We start from the raw sequence: 21630 nt of genomic DNA on the forward strand, positions 1-21630 counted from the left end.
GCTCAGACCTGACCTTTTTAATATTATATATATTTGAAGAATTTTTTGGGGTTTGTCCTACTATCTTTTGCAATCTGTCTTCGTTTTGAGTTTTTGCATCCTTGATTTCCTTTTTACATATTCTGTTATATTCTTTGTAACATTTAAATGACACTAGTGTTCCTTCACTTTTATATTTTTTAAATAATAATAATATTTTTTTTAATAATAAAACTAATTTCACTGCAAAAATAAAAATGTAGCCGACCTTAAAACTGAACAGTGTCTGTCAGTAAAACAGTGGACAGTATCAGTAGAACAGTGGGCGGTGTCAGTGGAGCAGTGGATTGTGTCTGTAGGGCAGTGGATGGTGTCAGTAGTGTTTTTATTTGTATTATTTCATCTTTCATTATTGTTTACAATTTTATTTTTTTTATAATTTTTAGGAGCCCCATTGTGTGTGGGTGTGTTGGGGGGGGGGGGGGGTTGGCTTAACATCAGGGGTCTAAACATATCCCTAATGTCTCACTTTTGAGACAGAGAAAGGGACTGAGGAAACATTCCCCACTCCCTTTCTCTGCAGCCTCAGCTGCACTGGACAGTGAATGAATAAATGAATCATAGTAAACAGATGGGTGCTTTACTTAAACTGGAGAGTGCAAACTCTGGTGTAGCTGTGCATGGTAGCCAATCAGCTTTTAACTTCAGCTTGTTCAATTTAGGTTTTGACAAAAGAAAATGGAAACTGATTAGTTTCTGTGCAGATTTCGCACTCTCGGTTTTAGTAGATCAACCCCACAATTTACTACGCTTCAGCTGTGATTGAACACAGTCCGTGATCAGTAGTTTTCACTGACTGTGTTCATTCAGAAAAGAAAGGGGACAGTAAATGACACATTTACTGGCCCCTTCCCTGCCCTTCTTAAACATCCCCCTCAGCAGCTAATAAGAGAGGTGAGGAGGGAAACCCAGTAGTGCTGTGGTGGTGGGGGGACAAGGGAGCACACGGGGGCCAGGCAGCACAAGGAAGAACCTGGAGAGGAGGGGCACTGTTTAGTAGAACCAGTGGGCTGTATTTTGCTTTCTGCAAGAGCTCAATACCAGCGGATGGAGAGGAGGAGAAGAAGGCATTTTCGGCATCCAGTTGCTGCAGGGAGGAAAATACAGTGCATTGGTTCCACTAAATGCCTCTCCGTTGCCCTTCCTCTCCAGGTTTCAGGGTCGGCAACCAAGGGATGCAATCTACCTGTCACCTGCCTGCAATATATGGGTAGATCACGATCGATGGGTTGCTGACCCCCGGGTTAAGGCCTCCCCCCAAGCATGCTATTTAAAACTGAACTCCAGGGCAAAGCAAATATTTTCATGTGTATTCCTTCCTTAAAGTATAACTAACAGAAACACTTTTTTTTATTTTTTATTAAGTTGGATAGAGTGGAAAGGGATTAGAACTCTTGTAAGGTTTATTTTTGCTGTCTGTGCCCCCGTTAGGGACTGTCACTCTCTCTATTTGTCATGTTTACCATTATGACCGAGAGTGAAATAAAAGAAATTAACAGATTTTGGGCTGACACCAGCACAATGGTAACAACCCAAAAAAGGCAAGATGGCACAATGTCTTCCAATGGTGACACTAGTTCTGGTGAACCTGGTGATACCCTGGGATTCCCTAATTTTGGAAGGATTTCCTATCACTTTCTCTTTTGGCTATGTCAGCTCCCTTAGCTCTACTCTGTTATGGTCCCTATAATATAGGGATTATACCTTTTCACTATTGTCCCCTTGCTATCAAACCAGTAATGTCTAATCAGGCATTTGCCCCCTTTCCTTCTTGTATCAACGATCCTCTTATAGCGTCTTTAAGAAATACTGTATTACTTGTATGCGCCTCTACTTCTTTTCTCATATACTTCTCTGTTTATGAAAAAAATGAATTCATATTTTCTCTTCAGATTATACAGATCTATATGTCTATCAAGTGAAATTTGGTTGCTGGATTTATGAGGATAACTCTACGGGTGGGGAAGAAGAGTTTGGTGCTCATGGTAGAGATTTTATCTTTTTGGACAACGAGAAGAGGGAGTTTATGGCGTCTGTGGACGAGGCAGCGGCTTTAGCATTAGCCAAGGAATGGAACAGAAGACCGAACAGTGTCAGAAGACAATTCCATTATAAAGACATGGCGTGTGTTCAGTGGATCTGGGATTATCTAGACATGAAAAGTGATGATTTTCAAAAAAACGGTAATTATAAATCCTTTCTCAACACGCACACATGCACATATGCGCCGTCGTATCTATGCGCTGGACTCTGAAACCAAGATACGCCTGAAAATAGGCTTCATCCGACCGACGTGGGCGCATATCGTGGGCGCATATTTACGCTGGCCGCAAGGGGCGCTCCTATTGATTCACGAACGTACTTGCGCCCGGCGCATAATATATTAATAATATTTGCGTAAGTCGTACGTCCGGCGTAAAGTTATTCCCCATATATGAGGCGCAAGTCATGTTAAGGTATGGACCAGGCAACACAGCCGTCGTATTTTACATCGTTTACGTAGTATGTGAATAGGGCTGGGCGTAGGTTACGTTAACGTCGTAGGCAGTGATTCAACGTATGTTAGGCAGTTGTTCCGACGTGATTCTGAGCATGCGCACTGGGATGCGCCCATGGGACGGCGCATGCCCCGTACGTTATTCGTATCTTTAGGACGCTCAGTCCATCATTTGCATGGGGTCACGCCTCTTTAGCATGGCTCACGCCCACTTCCACTTACGACGGCTTACGCCGAGGGAACCCAGCGCAGTTTGGGAGGCAAGTGCTTCATGAATTCGGTGCTTGCCTCTCTGCGCTAGGTTGGTGTAGCAGATATTAGATACGCTACGCCGGCATAAATATGCGCCAATGTATGTGAATCCAGGCCGTTTTTTGTGTTTCTTTATAGATAAATACCGCCATTGTGAGTTGGAAGGGAATGTATAATGCTTTTCGTACATATTTTTTCTTTTTTATCCCTCTTGTTGATGAATACAGTCATGGCCAAAAATATTGGCAGCCTTACATTTCTGTCAGATAATGAACCACTTCGCCCAGAAATATGTTACAATTACAAATGTTTAGGCATTCTTGTGTTTATTTTTTGTTTGTATTGGTATGATACAAAAAAAGCAGAGAAACAAAAAGCCAAATCTGACACATTCCATGCAAAAATCCAAAAATTTACTGAAATCAATCACTTCCTGTAACCATCGGTGAGTTTCTTGCACCTCTCCACTGGAATTTTGGACTGCTCTTCTTTTGCCAACTGCTCCAGGTCTCTCAGATTGGAAGGGTTACTTGTCCCAAAGTCATGAATCTGCAGTGATGTTCATGTCTGCTCTGTTGTGTTCAGCTTGAAGACCGATCGCTATTCACCTGTGTGCTTAAGTAATCTTCCCTGAAGCATGGCTGGGGTACAGCCTCTAACAGAAAACACTATATTAAAATGTGCACTGCAAAGCCTTGCTGTTCAATATTGGTGCGTTAGGCTTCCTGTGTGGTTCCTGCTGTATGCTCTACGTCTGATTCTGTTTACCAACCTTGGCTTGTTCTTTGACTATCCCTGTCTGCTTGATACTAGGGATGAGCTTAATGTTCGGGTGGTACATAAGTTTGACTCAAATATCGGGTGTTTGTCTGTTTGTACACATCACAGGATGGCCCCTCCCTCAGCAATTTAACAGCTGTCATGCGGGAAAAGCGTCATTCAGCGGCAACCTCCCATGGAGGTGGATCGTGGCAGCGTTTTCTTTTCCTCGGACCGGCGCTCGAGATGGATATACATTGCTGGAAATTTCATTTTTTTAATGAAGGACTTGTCCCAGGCTGTCTCCTGTGTTTTTTTTACAATTTTTGTAACTTTTTTGGTGAAATGGTAGGGGTACAATGTTGTACCCCGTTACCAATTCACATAGGGGGTGGCCGGGATCTGGGGGTCTGCTTTGTTAAAGGGGACTTTCAGATTCCGATAAGCCCCCCACCCACAGACCCCCACAACCACCGGGCAAGGGTTGTGGGGATGAGGCCCTTGTCCCCATCAACATGGGGACAAGGTGCTTTGAGGTGGTGGGCTCTGCCCCCCTGCCCAGAAGCACCCATCCCCCCATGTTGTGGGCATGTGGCTTGGTACGGTTCAAGAGGGGGGCACTCTCTCGTCCCCCCTCTTTTCCTGTGGTCTGCCAGGTTGCGTGCTTGGATAAGGATCTGGTATGGATTTTTGGGGGAAACCCTATGCCATTTTTTTTATTTTGGCGCACTGTTCCCCTTAAAATCCATACCAGACCTTAAGGGCCTGGTTAATGATATTGGGGACCCCACGCAATTTATTTTTTGGTTCGGGGGTTCCCCTTAATGTTCATACCAGACCCAAAGGGCCTGGTAATGGACGGCAATGCTGTTTTTTTCAATGAGTTTTATCTATATTGCCAGGACCCGACAATTCATTACAGCCGCGAGCAGTTTTAAATTACTTTTTTTCCTTTAGAAATGTCATTTTGCTATGGGACTGTTCTAAACACAGGAAAAATGCTACACTTTACAGGCATACTATAGACACCCCCCAGGTACGAAACTTTTATTGTTTCACTTTAAGCATTATTGAAATCATTGCTCCCAATTACTTTTTATGACAATAACTTGCATATTAGCCTTTAAAATTAGCACTTTTTATTTTTCACACTCGTGTCCCATAGACTTTAACGGTATTCGCGTATTTGAACACATTTTTTGCCTGTTCGCATGTACCGCTGCAGGGGGTGTTCGGCTCATCCCTGCTTGATACCCCAACCTTTGGCGTGTTCTCCTGTTTATCCCTGTCTGCTCGATACTCCGACCATTGGCTTATCCTCCTGACTATCCCTTGTTGTCCTGGACAGCTGCTTCCACTCTATCCACCAGTAGCCTAACGTGAGCTGGGAGACCTTACGGGTCGCAACCTGGAGTCAGTTGCAGCAAAGGCCTTCCTCACAATCAGAGGCCCTGGTGAAAACCTGCTGGCTTTTAGACTCTGTGCCCTGAGGACTCTCGTACTCTAGCTCCCAGTGTGATCAGTTTCGGTGCTCCAGTGGCCCTGCTTTCCTGAACCACCCAGAGCTCCATCCGCAGCAGTCAGCCAAAGGGTCCACTATCTTAGTGGAGCACTCCTGATGCCAACGGTGTGCATCTGTCACCTGGCCTCAGGTGACCCGACACCCAGGTGCTCTATGAGATTTAGATCTGGACTCATTGCTGGCCAGTTTAGTACTCTCCAGTGCTTTAACTTGAACCATTTTTGGGTGCTTTTTGACATGTGCTTTGGGTCATTGTCCTGCTGTAAGACCCTTGATCGCTGAAGAAGACCCAACTTTCTAAAGCAAGGCCCTACATTGCACCCAAGAATTCTTAGGTAGTCAGATTTCATAACGCCATGCACACGGTCAAGACATCCAGTTCCTGAAGCAGCAAAGCAACTCCAAAACATCAGTGAACCTCCACCATGTGTGACTGTAGGGACTGTATTCTTCTCTTTAAAGGTCTAATTTCTTTTTCTGAAAACAGTAGAATGATGGGCTTTGCCAAAAAGCTGTAATTTTTTTTCGTCTGTCCACAGCACATTCCCCCAAAAGGATTTTGCCCTCCTCAAGTAAGTTTTGGCAAACTCCTTGATCATTTTTTTTCTTTCATCCACATCCAGGGAGATTAGCTACAGTGCCATGGGCTGTAAACTTATTGACAATGTTGCGCACAGTGGACACAGGAATATTAAGATCTGTGGAGATGGACTTGTAACCTTGAGATCGTCCATGCTTTTCCACAATGTTTGCTCCCAAATCTTCAGACAATTATTTGCTGCTCTTTCTCTTCTCCATACTTTGTGTAGCACACAGAGACACACAACAAAAAGTTGAGTAAATGTTTCACCATTTTAACTGGTTGCCGGTGTTATATTTTATATTGTCAGCACCTGTTAATAATTACAAATTACAGGAGCATCCCAAACTTGGGATGCTATTATTTCATACACTTTTTAGAAGGTGCCAATAATTTTGTCCAGTCCATTTTTGGAGTTTTGCGTGGAATGTGTTAGATTTGGCTTTTTGTTTCTCCACTTTTTTGTGTCATACCAATATATACAAAAGAAATCAACATGAAAATGCCTAAACATTTGTAATTGCAACAATTTTCTGGGCAAAGTGGTGCATTATCTGACAGAAAGGCATGAGTGCCCATATAGTTTCCCGTTTCACCTTACCTCCTGTTGCAAAAAAAACTGTTGTTTATAGAGCTCCGTAGCTCAAGCAGAAAACTGAGGTACACAGGTTAGTCAGAACAGTGGCGTAAGTCCATAATGACAGACAAAGTGCATGAAAGGGATGTATACAGATTATATTCTGGGCAGTTGTTCTCTGACAGCTTTTCCTATTTATGCCTTTATTTTTGGCTTTAAACACAAAGGGCCAGATTCACATAGAATCTGCCTACGCTGCGGCGGCGTAACGTATCCCATTTACGTTACACCGTCGCAAGTTTACAGCATAAGTGCCTGATTCACAAAGCACTTACCTGTAAACTTGCGGCGGCGTAGCGTAAATCCGCTCGGCACAAGCCCGCCTAATTCAAATGGGGCGGGCACCATTTAAATTAGGCGCGTTCCCGCGCCGAACGTACTGCGCATGCTCCGTCTGTAAAATTACCCGACGTGCATTGCGCTAAATGACGTCGCAAGGACGTCATTGGTTTCGACGTTAACGTAAATGGCGTCCAGCGCCATTCACGGACGACTTACGCAAACGACGTGAATTTTCAAATTTCGACGCGGGAACGACGGCCATACTTAACATTGGCTAGACCACCTAGAGGGCAGCCTTAGTTTTACGCGGCGTATCTCGACAGAAACAACGTAAATTTAGAGCGACCGGAAAAGTGTACGTTCGTGAATCGCTGTAACTAGTCATTTGCATATTCTACGCCGACCGCAATGGAATCGCCACCTAGCGGCCGGCCTAGAATTGCAGCCTAAGATCCGACGGTGTAAGTCAATTACACCTGTCGGATCTTAGTGAGAACTATGCGTAACCTGATTCTATGAATCAGGCGCATAGTTACGACGGGCGCATCACAGAGATACGACGGCGTATCAGGAGATACGCCGTCGTATCTCTTTTGTGAATCTGGCCCAAAGTACTTATTTTTATTGCAATGTAAAGTAATTCTTGTTTTTCAGTGCGTCCAGAGGTGAAGGTGTGGGGCCGTCGTCAGTCGGATGATGTGACCAGACTTTATTGCCTGGTGTACGGGTTTCACCCACGACATGTGGATGTGAAGTGGGTGAGGAATGGGGAGGACCATATTCCTTCATATGAAATGACTCCAGTTCTCCCCCATCCTGATGGCACCTATCAGATCAGAGTCAGTGTGAAAGTGCCAACAAGGGAGGGAGACTCTTACTCCTGTCATGTGGAGCACAGCAGTCTGGAGGATGTTTTCACCGTGAAACTGGGTAAGTAAGCCTGCAATATGAATAATAGCACATTATTCCACCAGCTAAAATGAGCATACTGTTTAGAAGCAGCAATAATGAGGACCTACCTGAATGACACAGGCAGGCAAGGAAACTCCAGGCTCTTAGTTTTGCTAGTGTGCTGTTATTTTATTGTATTTTTCCCCCTGTCAGAGCTGGAATGTCAGTCCAGTGTTGTGTTGTAGGGCTCCCACAGAAGCTGCCTATCTCAGAGAAGATCTTTTATGTAATCCTGATAGCACAATGGCAAAGCTGGGGTAGGCAGTCTGCTGTAAATGTGAGAAAAGCTAGAAGACACCATGGGAAACCCATACATATGCTGTGGAGATATCCCAAATTACACAGATATTGGGCATCTGTTCTTGCAACAGTTAACAGAGTATTCCACTGCGCTGATAAGCCATTCACCTCTGCAGCTAGGGGTTCGGATCCCGGTCTCGGCTACATGTGAATTGAGTTTGGTGGTCTCAGCCCGGCTCCCGATGGGTGTGCTATGCGAGGTAAGCCTGCTCTTAGTAAGCCCACCCCCCCTTCCACAAAAACCTCCACACTTACACGCACTTGAAATTGGGTTAACATGCACGCACTTTGACCACGCGGTCTCTAAAAAGAGAGGCGAAGGACTAATGGGGCTGGTTGAGCGGGCTAGATCCTCTCACTCCCTTATAGGGAGTCCCTCTGCCCCGTTGGGCTTCAAAGCGGAGCAGGTAGGGCGGGCTATGTGGGAGGACCCCCTCACGCACCCGCCATTGCCACCCGGGGCATGGAGAAAGGTGGCAGATTGCCTCTGGGGGAGGCCTGCCTACTCCCAACTCCTGCAGTCCGGCTCCTCTCTCGAGTACATGCACAAAATACACTTTAAAAAAAAACAGAGTATTCCAAACAGACATCCCTTCCGACCCCAGGCGCTGTCTGCTGGGAGTTTTCAATTACATTATAGTGGCTTGCAGGGTCTTGTTTCAGGCACGTAAAATTATCCTCTTCCACTGGAAAATCACTTCCTTTCCATCCCTTGAGGAATGGCTAGACCACATGGGTACTACTTTAAGATATGAACGGGTTATTTACCAGCACCGTGGATGGCCAGCTAAATTTGAGAGCGTTTGGGGAGGTTGGCTTGATGTACCAGGATTGGCTTTAGTAAACCTGATTATTGATAGGCTATTTGGGTAGAATCCCTTTGATTACTTAAAGTGGAGGTCTACCCCCCAAAAAAATTCCAAAAATGCTAAAATAATAAAAATAAAAATGTTATACTTACCAGAAATGGCTGTTACTAGGGAGATCTTCCTAATCTGCCCCTTCCTTGTTCACCGTGCTCCTCGGTCTTGTTCTCCTTCCTCGCGTTGTCTTCTGGGGAATCGGGCGCACTGACTTCTGGGAACTGTGTGTATCCCAGAAGTCAGCCTCCCATTCACAGAGCGTTGCGCGACTCGCAAATGCGTAGTAGGAAACGGGCAGTGAAGCCGCAAGGCTCCACTGTCCGTTTCCCTTAGTGAGGATGGTGGTGCCAGGACACGGTCCAAGGGACGAATTGGCCTCGGGTGGCCGACATCACAGGCAACCAGGACAGGTAAGTGTCCTTATTAAAAGTTAGCAGCTACAGTGTTTGTAGCTGCTGACTTTTAATTAAAAAAATATGTACTCCGGACCTCCGCTTTAATGCTGTCGCTTATCAGAGACCCAGCAGAAGACTTTTTTATTGTACGCTTCCTTCATACCTCCCAACATGCATGGATTCTGCAGGACTTTCCCGCAGCGACACCGGAATCCGAATTCCCGCGATAGCAGCCATTTTCCTGCAAACAAAGAATTGTAGGCGTTCGGCGGGCAGGCAGAAACCCCCCTTGTAATAGCGTAGCAGGATTTAAAAAAAAAATCTGCTTCCCGCGGCAGCACCCCCCACCCCCCATTCAACCACTTTGTTTGCTGGAAGGAAGAATGTCCTGCAGTGGAAATTAGGAAAGTTGGGAGGTATGTTCCTTTGAGGTGAGGTCTGCCAGAGCTGTAAAGGAAGTGGGTAGTAAATACTTTCTATGACTATATTTGCCTCAGAGAATTAGGGAAGGAGTGAGCTATGCTCATATCTGCAAGTCTCACAACTGTCTAGATGAAACATCTTACATTTTGTCTTTCTGTTTGTTTGTGTGTGCGTGCGTGCATGTGTATGTATATATACCGTATTACAGGGAAAAAACTTTCCACAGCCCCCTGCGTATAACACGCAGGCACAGTTTACAGTCCATTTTCAGGGTAAAAAAGTGAGTTTTATACGCCAATAAATACAGTGTGTGTGTGTATATATATATATATATATTTACACACACACACACACACACAGCAGGCCTGGCTTCTATGTTCATACATTTACAATCATGCATCCACGCATGACCATTTGTGCCCTGAGTATCACAACTGTGCATGTTTGTTGCCCATGTAGTGTAACAAATACCTGCTTATTGCTTCAATGGCATATGATTGTTCACTTGTAGCCCCTGTATTGTCCAGATTGCCTGTGTATTGTGATGTCACTATATTGTATATACAGTGCCATGAAAAAGTCATACCCCTTAAAATTTTCCACATTTTGTCATGTTTAAACCAAAAACAGAAATGTATTTTATGCGATAGACCTGTGATGGTGAACCTTGGCACCCAAGATGTTTTGGAACTACATTTCCCATGATGCTCATGCAGTGTGTTGAGCATCATGGGAAATGTAGTTCCAAAACATCTGGAGTGCCAAGGTTCGCCATCACTGGGACGTTTAGCAGTTCAGCTCTGGCAGGGAAAGAATACAAGTAACTAATCAACAATCAAATAGCTAAGGGTGCACTATTATAAACACTTACAGAGATTACAATTATTACAGATGTCCACTTTAAAGTGGTTGTAAACCCTTACATATACCCGGTGGAGTGACTGGCTTCAGGTGATACGAAGAGGAAACAAATCCTCCTATACAAGTTATATCTGTTTATCAGTAGTCTTCTCTTTTCTACATCAGTCCAAAGTCCTGAATTTATAAATCTTGTCTGAGCTTTCAGGAGATGTGGTGGAGAGCTGAAATTACACCATGCAGAACTCTGAGTGAGAAGAGCTCTGAGTACTGATTGGAGGGAAAAGACACACCCCTTCCAAACAGCTTACAGGAACAGAGCTGAGGCTGCCAATTACAGGCTGTATTCTGGAGCTTCCTCCCCTGGTGTCTCTTGGTGTCAGGAAAACATCAGAAGCGATTTATGTTGATAGAAGAGGAATGAAGCAGCAGACAGAAATAACACTTAGTGCTCTTAATTGAGCCAAGTACGCACTATAGAAGCATAGGCTTTGTTCATATTTCATTACTGAGGTTTACAACCACTTTGAATCTGCTCTGATATTTGATAATGTTGGTCAGGGACGCTGCTAGACCCTGGTGTGTACCCTTGGTCTTTTACTGAGTGCCCCAGGTCTCCTTAAAAGTTAAAGTTTTTAAACATTGTATAATGTATCTACTTTTCAGTCCATCTATTATTTGCGTGGTCATCATAATGTCACATTAAAATTCTTAGACCAATTCATTTTTGTTCAGTCAAACAGATTAAATTAGTCTTAGATATTATACAAGTGGTTGGAGTATTCGGGGAGTATTCCAATATTTTAATGTGTGCCCAAGGTCTATTAGGTACCTAGAAACACCCTAAGGGGCAATTTATACTGGAATGTGGTGCAAGAAAGGCGCATTTCTTCTGCAAATTTTCTGCACCGCATGTGAACATGCTGCCCTTGTGACACGTGTGCCAATTGTTAATGGCACCCGAAACGCATCGCGCAAATGCAGCACATTTGCGTCCACCAAGCCGCCTGGTATCACAGTACCAGGCAATTTGGTGCTGCGCGATCTGAAAAAGTAGTGCTTGCAGTAAATTTTTTCATATTATGGTATGATTGGCAGCCTGGAGACCAGAATGCACAGGAAAACACACGTTCCAGTGTGAACTGGCCCTAAAGTTTTGAATTTGGAAATCAGAGCAAATTATTCTGAACTTGAATATTTTTTTACTTTTTTGTGATAGGCCATTATATAATATTATACTGCATATTATTTTATAACAGTATATGTCATATTTGATTTGCGATTCATTGTGCCTAGATGCTGAACATATTTCATATACAGAAAAGAGAAGAACATTTACCTTGATTCTTTTGCCCATCGCTGCTGTTCCTTTTTTGGCAGTCTTCATTGTACATATAAAGAAATCAGGTGGGTATAGAAAATCTCCCCATAGTCCATTATCTATCGGTATAATACTATTGAAGCAATGTTGATACATAGCAAACATTGGGTAGTATGGTTGGGACTTTGGTCTCTTTCAGATGGGTGGAAAAAATGGCCCAACTGAGCTGCCGTTTTACTGCCAACCCCCACCCCCCTGAACTGTATAGTAGCAGCTGGCCAGGGCTGTTCACATACTGTGGCCACACTGCTTTGCTTTATGTCCATGATATTTTTAACTCAAGTTGCACAGTCTGACAGGTGGCACCACTTGTCAAGCTCACCCATTGAGTTCAATGGGGTCACACTGCAACTGCATACAATGCACACGGTTGCTGTGTGGTAGTGTGGCATTATAGGGTTAAATCAGGCAGTGAGGAGGTGATATAATGCCTCTTTGCTGCCTATCAAATGCCATCTGATTACTTTTAGGCCCCTTTCACACTGGGGCGGGAGGCGCGGTGGCGGTATAGCGCCGCTAAAAATAGCGGCGCTATACCGTCGGATTTGCCGCGGGATTCGGCCACTAGCGGTGCGGTATTAACCCCCGCTAGCGACCGATAAAGGGTTAATACCGCCCGCAATGCGCCTCTGCAGAGGCGTATTGCGGGCGGTATTGCCGCAGTTTCCCATTGTTTTAAATGGGAAGGAGCGGTATACACACCGCTCCTCTCACCGCTCCAAAGATGCTGCTGACAGGAGATTTTTTTCTCTCCCGCCAGCGCATCGCCTCAGTGTGAAAGTCCTCGGGCTTTCACATTGAGTCTGCAGTGCAGGAGTTTTTCAGGCGGTATAGCAGCGCTTTTTTTAGCGGTGTACCGCCTGAAAAACTCCTCAGTGTGAAAGGGGCCTTAGGCTGGATTCACACTTGTGTGTGGGAATTCCAGCTCTCTTATCTCTGCAAAGAGATGAGAGAGCTGTTCAGCAGATCATCTCCGTTTTAGCTGCGAATTTGTAGACCTGGAAGAGGGGAGGGGGGAAGTGTATTGAGGAGAATGAGAGAAATCCTGATGAGAAATGAACACAAATAGGGTCAGTAGTCAGCGGATCGCACCATCTGCTGCGCCTACTACGCAGACTTATTCCATTTATTCCTAAAGAGGACATAGCAGTCGTGGTGGGAACAATTGTTAACTCCAGGCTGGACTATGCAAATGCCCTTTACCTCGGACTCCCAAAGTACCAAATCACCCGTCTGCAAGTCGTTCAAAATACGACTGCTAGACTTGTAACTGGGAAAAAACCTTGAGAATCAATCCCTCCTTCACTGAGACCTCTTCATTGGTTGCCAGTAAAAGACAGAATCACTTTCAAAGCACTCTGTCTGACACACAAATGTGTTCAAGGAAATGCCCCCCCAATATTTATGCGAAAAACTAAAAGCTTACAACTCCAATCGCGTTCTGCGATCCACCAATCAAAATCTACTCCAAATACCAAAATCCAGATACAAGTCCAAGGGAGAACGAAGATTTGCATTCCAGGGCCCCAGACTATGGAACGCTTTACCAACCAGCATTCGGTTGGAGGAGAATCAATTGACCTTTAGGAGAAAGATCAAAACCCATCTCTTTTGAATTCAAAGGAGAAATGGACAAACGAGCGCCCAGAGGCGATTTAGTTTGCATGTGCAGCGCGATATAAGTTTCTCACTCACATCTGCGAATCAGATGCGTACCCATAGAAGATAATAGACCAGAATTCGCACCTGAATTCTAGGCACCGCAATGCCTAGAAAACGCACACGTTTTTTGGGCAATGCGAACTGCGAATGCATCGCACATATGTGATCCAGCCTCATTAAAATCAATGTATTTTATAATGTTATGATCCAGCCTCATTAAAATCAATGTATTTTATAATGTTATGCAAATTGGATGCGGTTTAAGCCGCACTCAATTCGCATAGGTGTGAACCCGGCCTTAGATGACCAATTCTTTTTCCTCACAAAACTCAGTCCCAAATTAGCCAGTCTATCTCAATATTTTGGCAAACTGGAGCACATGGAGAATTATGGTAACACATATCATGCTAGAAGCATGCCTGATGGAATAGAACTCACAAGTGTCTGAACATAATCTAGCGTTTAACAGTTTTGAAACTTTAAAGTAATTGTAAAGTTTTTATTTTTCTATTAACCATTTACCCTTCAGAATGTAAAAAAAAAAAAAAAAAGAATTGCCAGCTAAAGAATTTGAGAACATCGGTGCTAGAGAAATACTGCAAACTTTTGGATTTTCTATCCAGGTGACCATTGTCATCAGGACAAATGAAGAGTGTAAATCTCCCTAGAAGGGCCACAAACAATAAAATCTGACAAGTGTTTTAACCATCGAACACTACATCCAAAACTGAACAAAAACGTGTCAGCTTTAGGTATACTTTAACAATTGCAAAAAATAAAAAAATAACTATGTTTTCCTTTTTCTGTATAGGCCGCAAAAACAAGGCAATCACCGAACCAGACTGATGATGGCGCTAAACAAATCTCTTCAACCACCATTTTGTTTTACTTTTGGTTAAGTGTGAGTGTTGTTGTATTTGTTGATGCTGTGTGTATTATAACATATGCTTTTGCTTATGCAATAGCAAGCATATTACATTTTTTGTATAGCTTTCAAAGATGTATAGTACCAACTGAGCTACAGCTCTGAGGTACATACATATAGGAAGACAGAGGCCATTGAAATGTTTACAAGTTTCTAAACCAATCATTTTGATCCGCTATGTACAGTATGTATACATAAACACAGTACTCCCTTTTTTATTTGAAACAAATAAGTTATTACATTTCAATTGAGAAAGGATTCCCAAAGCACAATGTATTATCTGAGAAAACCCTATATTAGAACCTCCTGCCTTTTGGTTAGCTCCATCTAACTAAAATCTCAGACTGAGGTGTCCAATAAAGTATGAGTCATTGGTCTTGGGCTATTTTCACACACAAATGACAGCTGCCACAGATGCTCAATAGGCTTTAGGTTTGGAGGCATGCTTGGCCAGTCTATCACCTTTACCCTCAGTTTCTTTATCAAGGCAGTGGTTGTATTGGAGGTGTGTTTGGTGTCATAATCATGTTGGAATACTGCCCTGCGGCCCAGTCTCCGTAGGGAGGGTATCATGCTCTGCTTCAGTATGTCACAGTACATGTTGGCATTCATGGTTCCCTCAATGAACTGTAGCTCCCCAGTTTCCCAGACCATGACACTCCCCCCACCATGCTTGACTGTAGACAAGACACACTTGTCTTTGTACTCCTCACATGGTTTTCACCACACACGCTTGACACCATCTGAACCAAATAAATTTATCTTGGTCTCACCAGACCACAGGACATGGTTCCAGTAATCCATGTCCTTAGTCTGCTTGTCTTCAGAAAACTGCAGGCTTTCTTGTGCATCATCTTTAGAAGAGGATCCTTCTGGGACGACAGCCATGCAGACTAATTTGATGCAGCGTATGGTCTGAGCACTGACAGGCTGACCCCCCCCAACCTCTGCAGCAATGTTGGCAGCAGTACGTCTATTTCCCAAAAACAACCTCTGGATATGAAGCTGAGCACATGCACTCAGCTTCTTTGGTGGACCATGGTGAGGCCTGTTCTGAGTGGAACCTGTGCCGTTAAACCGCTGAATGGTCTTGGCCACCGTGCTACAGCTCAGTTTCAGGATCTTGGCAATCTTCTTATAGCCTAGGCCAGTGATGGCGAACCTTGGCACTCCAGATGTTTTGTAACTACATTTCCCATGATGCTCATGCAGTGTAATTGAGCATCATGGGAAATGTAGTTCCAAAACACCTGGGGTGCCAAGGTTCGCCATCACTGGCCTATGCCATCTTTATGTAGAGCAACAATACTTTTTGTTTAGATCCTTAGAGAGTTCTTTGCCATGAGGTGCCATGTTGTACTTCCAGTGACCAGTATGAGAGAGTGAGAGTGATAACACCAAATTTAACACACCTGCTCCCCATCCACACCTGAGACTAACGAGTCACATGACACAAGGGACGGAAAATGGCTAATTGGAGCCCAATTTGGACATTTTCACTTATGAGTGTACTCACTTTTGTTGCCAGCGGTTTAGACATGAATGTGTGTTGAGTTATTTTGAGGGGACAGAAAACTTACACTGTTATACAAGTAATTTCTTCAGTGTTGCCACATGAAAAGAGATTATATATATATATGAGATATAGGGTTATTTACAAAAATGTGAGGGGTGTACTCACTTTTGTGAGATACTGTATATAGCCTTATGTATAATTTACCTGTCTTTTATCCCTCTATAATTGTATGTACTTTTCCCTATTTACCAATTATATTAATGTTTTTATGTCTGTTTTTTGCAGTTTGGTGGTTGAATTAAAATACATTTTAAATGACACTGGAATGTTGTCTTAGTTTATTTCTGTATTTCTATATATTATCTTCTTTTTAAATCTGAGCTAAACCCACCGAGTTAACTGTTTGACCGTTAAGCTGGCAATATAGATTACATTTCAGCTGTTAGTTGTCGACTTGGTAGAAACTCTAGGTGGGAGGCCCTGCTGGCAAAACCCAGTTCAACAAACTTTGATCTGAAGATCAAAACCGAAATAGAAAATTGGGCAAAACAGTGACTGCAGCCCAGCGATGAGTATTCAGATAGAAACAGGTACTGGCTGTCTTAATACAAAAGCTGACTGGGAGATTCCCCCATGGGCACCATTTAGTGTGGATGGAATGTGCAAATACTTAAAGTGCTTGTAAACCCTTACATATACTGAAGTGACTGGCCTCAGGTGATGCACACAAATTGAACAAATCCTCCTACATGAGTTGTACCTGTTTATCTGCATTCTTCTTCTCTTCGTCAGCTCAAAGTCTGGAATGCTCAGAAAACAGGGGGAGGAGAAATTACACTCTGAAGAACTCAGTGAGGAAAATTTTGACAGCTGATTGGAGGGAATTTATTCTCTCTCTCACACACACACACACACACACACACACACACACACACACACACACACACACACACACACACACACACACACACACACACACACACACATACACACATCACATCGGAAGAGCGCCAAGCTGGTCAATCCCAGGCTGGGTGCTGGAGATCCCACCCATCACCTTTTTTCTCTTGGTGTCAGGAACACTTGTTAAAAGTGATAGAGAGGAGGAGAAAAAAAAATAAGATCTTAGAATTTCTAAAGGAGGCCGGACTGCAAAAAATTAATCAAAACGACATGCTGACGATGGACAGGCCAATTACAGAAGAAGAAATTAAAATGGCATTGATAGGCACTGCATCGGGCAAAAGCCCGGGACCAGACGGCTTCACAGCCTTGTATTATAAAAAATGTAAGGAGATCCTCCTCCCAAGACTCTGCGAATACTTTAACGGCCTAGGAAAAGACTATAGTTTAAGTAGAGAAGCATCAGAGGCAACCATCACAGTCATTCCCAAGGAAGGCAAAGATATTAAAAGTTGCTCTGGTTACAGACCAATATCTTTGTTGAATGCAGATATAAAGTTATTCGCAAAGGTATTGGCAGAAATAAAACAGGAGATGGCAAAACTGATCCACCCAGATCAGACGGGATTTATCCAAGGAAGAGAGGGAAGAGACAATGGAGTCAGAGCTCTTCTGATACTCCAAAAAATAAAAAAGAGAATGGGTCCCCAGGTCTACTCCTGTCGATAGATGCGTAAAAAGCATTCGGCAGGGTAGACTGGGGACTCATGCTACAAACCTTGGAAAAAATGGGATTCGGACAGAGGATGTTGGATTGGATCAGGGCCCTCTACCAAACCCCAACGGCCAGGATAAAAATAAACAGCAATTTATCGAAAGCCTTTACGATGAAGAATGGAACAAGGCAGGGATGCCCATTATCCCCTCTCCCGTTTGTCCTATCTATTGAACCCCTGTTGGCCAGGATTCATAAAAGTCCAGATATTAAAGGTGTCAAAATAGAAGAAGAGGAGCACAAATGATCAGCATTCGCAGATGACGTTCTCTTTTACCTGGTAAACCCTAAAACATCAATCCCAAGGTTATTGAACATATGTAAGCAATATGGGGAAATCTCAAACTTTAAATTAAACGTTACCAAAACAGAAATACTGAATATAAAACATCAATAGGACAGATGAACGATTACTAAGAACAGCTTACCAATTCCCATAGGTGAGGGAACTTAAATACTTAGGGATCCGCCTAGCAAATACAACCAAAAAAATCTATGATATAAACTATATACCTCTATTGGATGAAATAAAAGCCGAAATAAAAAGGGTAAAAAATAGATCTATCTCATGGATAGGACAAATTAATTTCTGCAAAATGGTCCTTCTGCCTAAGATTATATACAAATTTCAGATGATCCCTATAACCCCGCCAAAGTCATTGTTCAACATGCTCAAAAAATTGGTTATGAATTACATTTGGAGGAATAAGAAACAAAGAATCTCCCTAAAAACTTTGAAACAACCAAAAAACAAGGGGGGACTCGCAGTACCAGACATAAAAAAATATTACGATGCTGTCGTATTGTCGGGGGTAATGGAGTGGCCAGGGCCAAAAAAGAAAAAAGGTGGGTTAGTTTGGAGAACAAAATATCAAAGGTGAGGTTAGAAATTATAATCTGGAACCCCCCTCAATATAGAGCATTAAGCACGAACACACATGATATAACAAAAAATGCACTTAAAATTTGGGACACAGTGTATAAAAAAATAGAAAAGGAATATAACTCACCCCTTATAGCGTTGAAGAATAATGATTATTTTGCACCAGGTAAAACACAAGTGGGGGGAAATTGGATAAAAAAATGACACGGCACAACTAAGGGATATAATTAAAGACAGACACATCGTAACACTGCAGGAGTTAACACAAAAAAAAAAAAGTTTGATGGAAATTAAATAACTGGAGGTATCAACAGCTAAGTCAGTTTGTCCAAAAATTACCATCTCCACTGAGATCAGGTGAAAGTATGCTCAGCGGAAAGCTCCAAATGTACCATCTCAAAAAGGTATATAGGATCTTATTGGAGGGAGACGAGCTGGTGATACCCCCATTTATTGAAAAATGGGAAAGGGAACTCAGAACACAGCAAGATAGGACCACAATTAAGAAAATGTAGAAACTGACACTCCTCCGCGGTAGATAGCCGAACTGCGGAAATGAATTACAAATGTATCGCCAGATGGTATATAACACCAAATAAACTAAGCAAATTTAAAAATGGACAATCAGGACACTGCTGGAGGGGTTGTGAGTCCCCAGGAACTATGGCGCACCTATGGTGGGAGTGTCCCAAAATAAAGAAATCCTGGAAGAAGATTCTGGAATTTTTAAAAGCGATTACAAAAAAAGAAATAAAGAAGGACCCACGGAGGGGAAGAAGGGATCAAAAGATATAAAGAATCCCTGGTGCTGCATTTATTAAACGCAGCCAAGAGGCTAATACCCAGAAAATGGCAAAAGGCAGAATCCCCTATGATATGGGAATGGATCGATGCTGTTGAAGAGACATATAGGATGAAAGAACTAAGGGAAGGTATAGAGGGTAACAATATCAGTCAAAATAGGAAATGGGATAACTGGAGGGCTTTTAAGAGGTCTTGGAGCTACGCTGAAAACCTAAGAGAAGACATCTAAGGCCCCGTACACACGACCGAACATGTCTGCTGAAACTGGTCCACGGACCAGTTTCAGCAGACATGTTCGGTCGTGTGTACGGCCGATCGGACAGAATTCCAGCATACATTTGCCCGTTAGACCGTTTACGGGCAAATGTTTCTAAACTTGCTTAGAAACATGCCCGCTGGAATCCTGTCCGTTGGACATGTTCGGTCGTCTGTACAGACTTACCGTACATGTCCGAGCGGCCGCCATCCCTCGCATGCGTCGAATGACTTCATTGAACTTCCAGGGCCGCGCACGTCGCCGCAGCGACGGCGCGGCCTCGTCACCGCGTATCGTGTACGCGCGGATTTCTGTATGATGGTGTGTACAGCCATCATACAGAAATCTCCGGGCGGGCATGTCCGCTGAAAACGGTCCGGCGGACCGTTTTCATCGTACATGTTTGCCCGTGTGTACGAGGCATAAGATGCACCGCTCAGCCTCCAGGCCGTCAAATGGAAGGTCTAAGGGGTTGGGTGCAACACTGGTACTTGGAGTAGATCCTTCCGATCTGGTAGGGGCTGGGAAGATCCACAGAGAAGGTCTTCAGAGAGGAAAACCAACTCCTCCTGGGCCATTAGGGGGCAATCAGAACCACTTCTGCCCGATCCTGAATAATTTCCCAAACTACCAGAGGTAAAAGGGGAAAAGGAGGGAAGGCGTAGGCCAGAGTGAAATCCCACAGGAAGGAGAGAGCATCTGTCCCCAAGGACCTTGTCTCTCTCTCCAGTGAGAAAAATTCCGGCAGCTTTCTGTTGAGACTGGAGGCAAAAAAAAACACTGCAGGAAGACCCCATCTTAGCACAATCTGACTTTGACGCATGCGTGGAAGCATTGACCTTTCAGCGTCATCGTCACGGCGATGGCGCGAACACGTCACCGCGCTGTCTGTCCGCGCGGATTGACTCTCATTTCTGTATGATGGTGTGTACAGCCATCATACAGAAATCTCCGGGCGGGCATGTCCGCTGAAAACGGACCGTTTTCATCGTACATGTTTGCCCGTGTGTACGAGGCATAAGACTTAGGAGGAAAACCTAGATAAAAGTGGCTATATATGGTGAGAGAGTAGACCGAAGGGAGGGGGTAGAGGGTGGAGGGAGGGGATATAAAATGGGAAGAAACAGGAAAGTGTATTTACTATTAAATGTATAACATCTTTATAATAAATAATTTATGGGGGAAGAAAAAAAATAAATAAATAAAAAAAAAAGCATTAAAAGAGATAAAACCCCACCTTTACTAATGATGCGAAACCAAAATAGAGACGCGAAAGGGCCGGCGAAAGATTCTGAGCGCTCCAAGTAAAATCTACGAGGTGGAGTCTGAAGTAAAGGAAAAAAAAAATAGAGTTACGTACCGGTAACGTCTTTTCCAGTAGTCTTTCAGGACAGCCCACAATTGAGAGATACTCCTCCTCTTCCTCTAGGAAACACTGCGCCAGCCCATAAATTTCTCACTCCCCCTGCCAGACCTCAGTATTTATACGAGCACCTCCGGTCAGCTGGGGAGACACAAGAACATGTTAATAACATACAATTACATATCAACATCATGTCCTGGTCTTGAAATCAGACTTCCTCTATTCGGGTGGGTACCCAGGGCTGTCCTGAAAGACTACTGGAAAAGACGTTACCGGTACGTAACTCTATTTTTCCCCTCCCGTCTTTCAGGACAGCCCACAATTGAGAGGATAACCGAGAACTTACCAACTAGGGTGGGACTATGGCTTGCAAAACCTTTCGTCCAAAGGCTTGCTCACCTGCCGAAACCAGGTCCACCCTGTAGTGTTTAACGAAGGTGGTGTAGCTGGACCATGTTGCTGCCTTGCAAATCTGTTCCGGCGTTGCTCCCGCTCTTTCTGCTTGAGAGGTTGCCAGCGCTCGAGTGGAGTGTGCTTTAATTCCTGTAGGGATATCCCTACCAGCCAAAGTGTATGCTTGCTCAATGCTTAGTCTTAGCCACCTGGCAATAGTGCGCCTGGATGCTTGGCATCCCTTCCTGGTTCCAGAAAATAAAACAAATAGTGAGTCTGACCGTCTAAACGGTTTAGTCACCTCTAAATAATGTAGGATACTTCTCCTAACATCTAACGTACTGAAACGTCGTCCCCTTTCCCCCGAAGGGTTGGAACAAAAAGAGGGTAAAACTATATCTTGACTCCTGT

General features: G+C 43.8%; 1 protein-coding gene across 1 annotated transcript in view; it reads left to right on the forward strand.

Moving 5' to 3' along the window:
- LOC120922044 (major histocompatibility complex class I-related gene protein-like) overlaps positions 1–14339 on the forward strand; it is a 42269-nt gene extending 27930 nt beyond the window's left edge. The window contains exons 3-6 of the mRNA XM_040334583.1: positions 1932–2222; positions 7223–7498; positions 11655–11765; positions 14213–14339. Of these exons, the coding sequence (XP_040190517.1) occupies positions 1932–2222; positions 7223–7498; positions 11655–11765; positions 14213–14247 (713 nt within the window). The 3' untranslated portion in view covers positions 14248–14339. The remainder of the gene's footprint in view (positions 1–1931; positions 2223–7222; positions 7499–11654; positions 11766–14212) is intronic.
- Positions 14340–21630: the final 7291 nt, after the last annotated feature.

This window comes from Rana temporaria, unplaced genomic scaffold (assembly GCF_905171775.1).
Source record: "Rana temporaria unplaced genomic scaffold, aRanTem1.1, whole genome shotgun sequence".
In the NCBI taxonomy this organism is placed as follows: domain Eukaryota; kingdom Metazoa; phylum Chordata; class Amphibia; order Anura; family Ranidae; genus Rana; species Rana temporaria.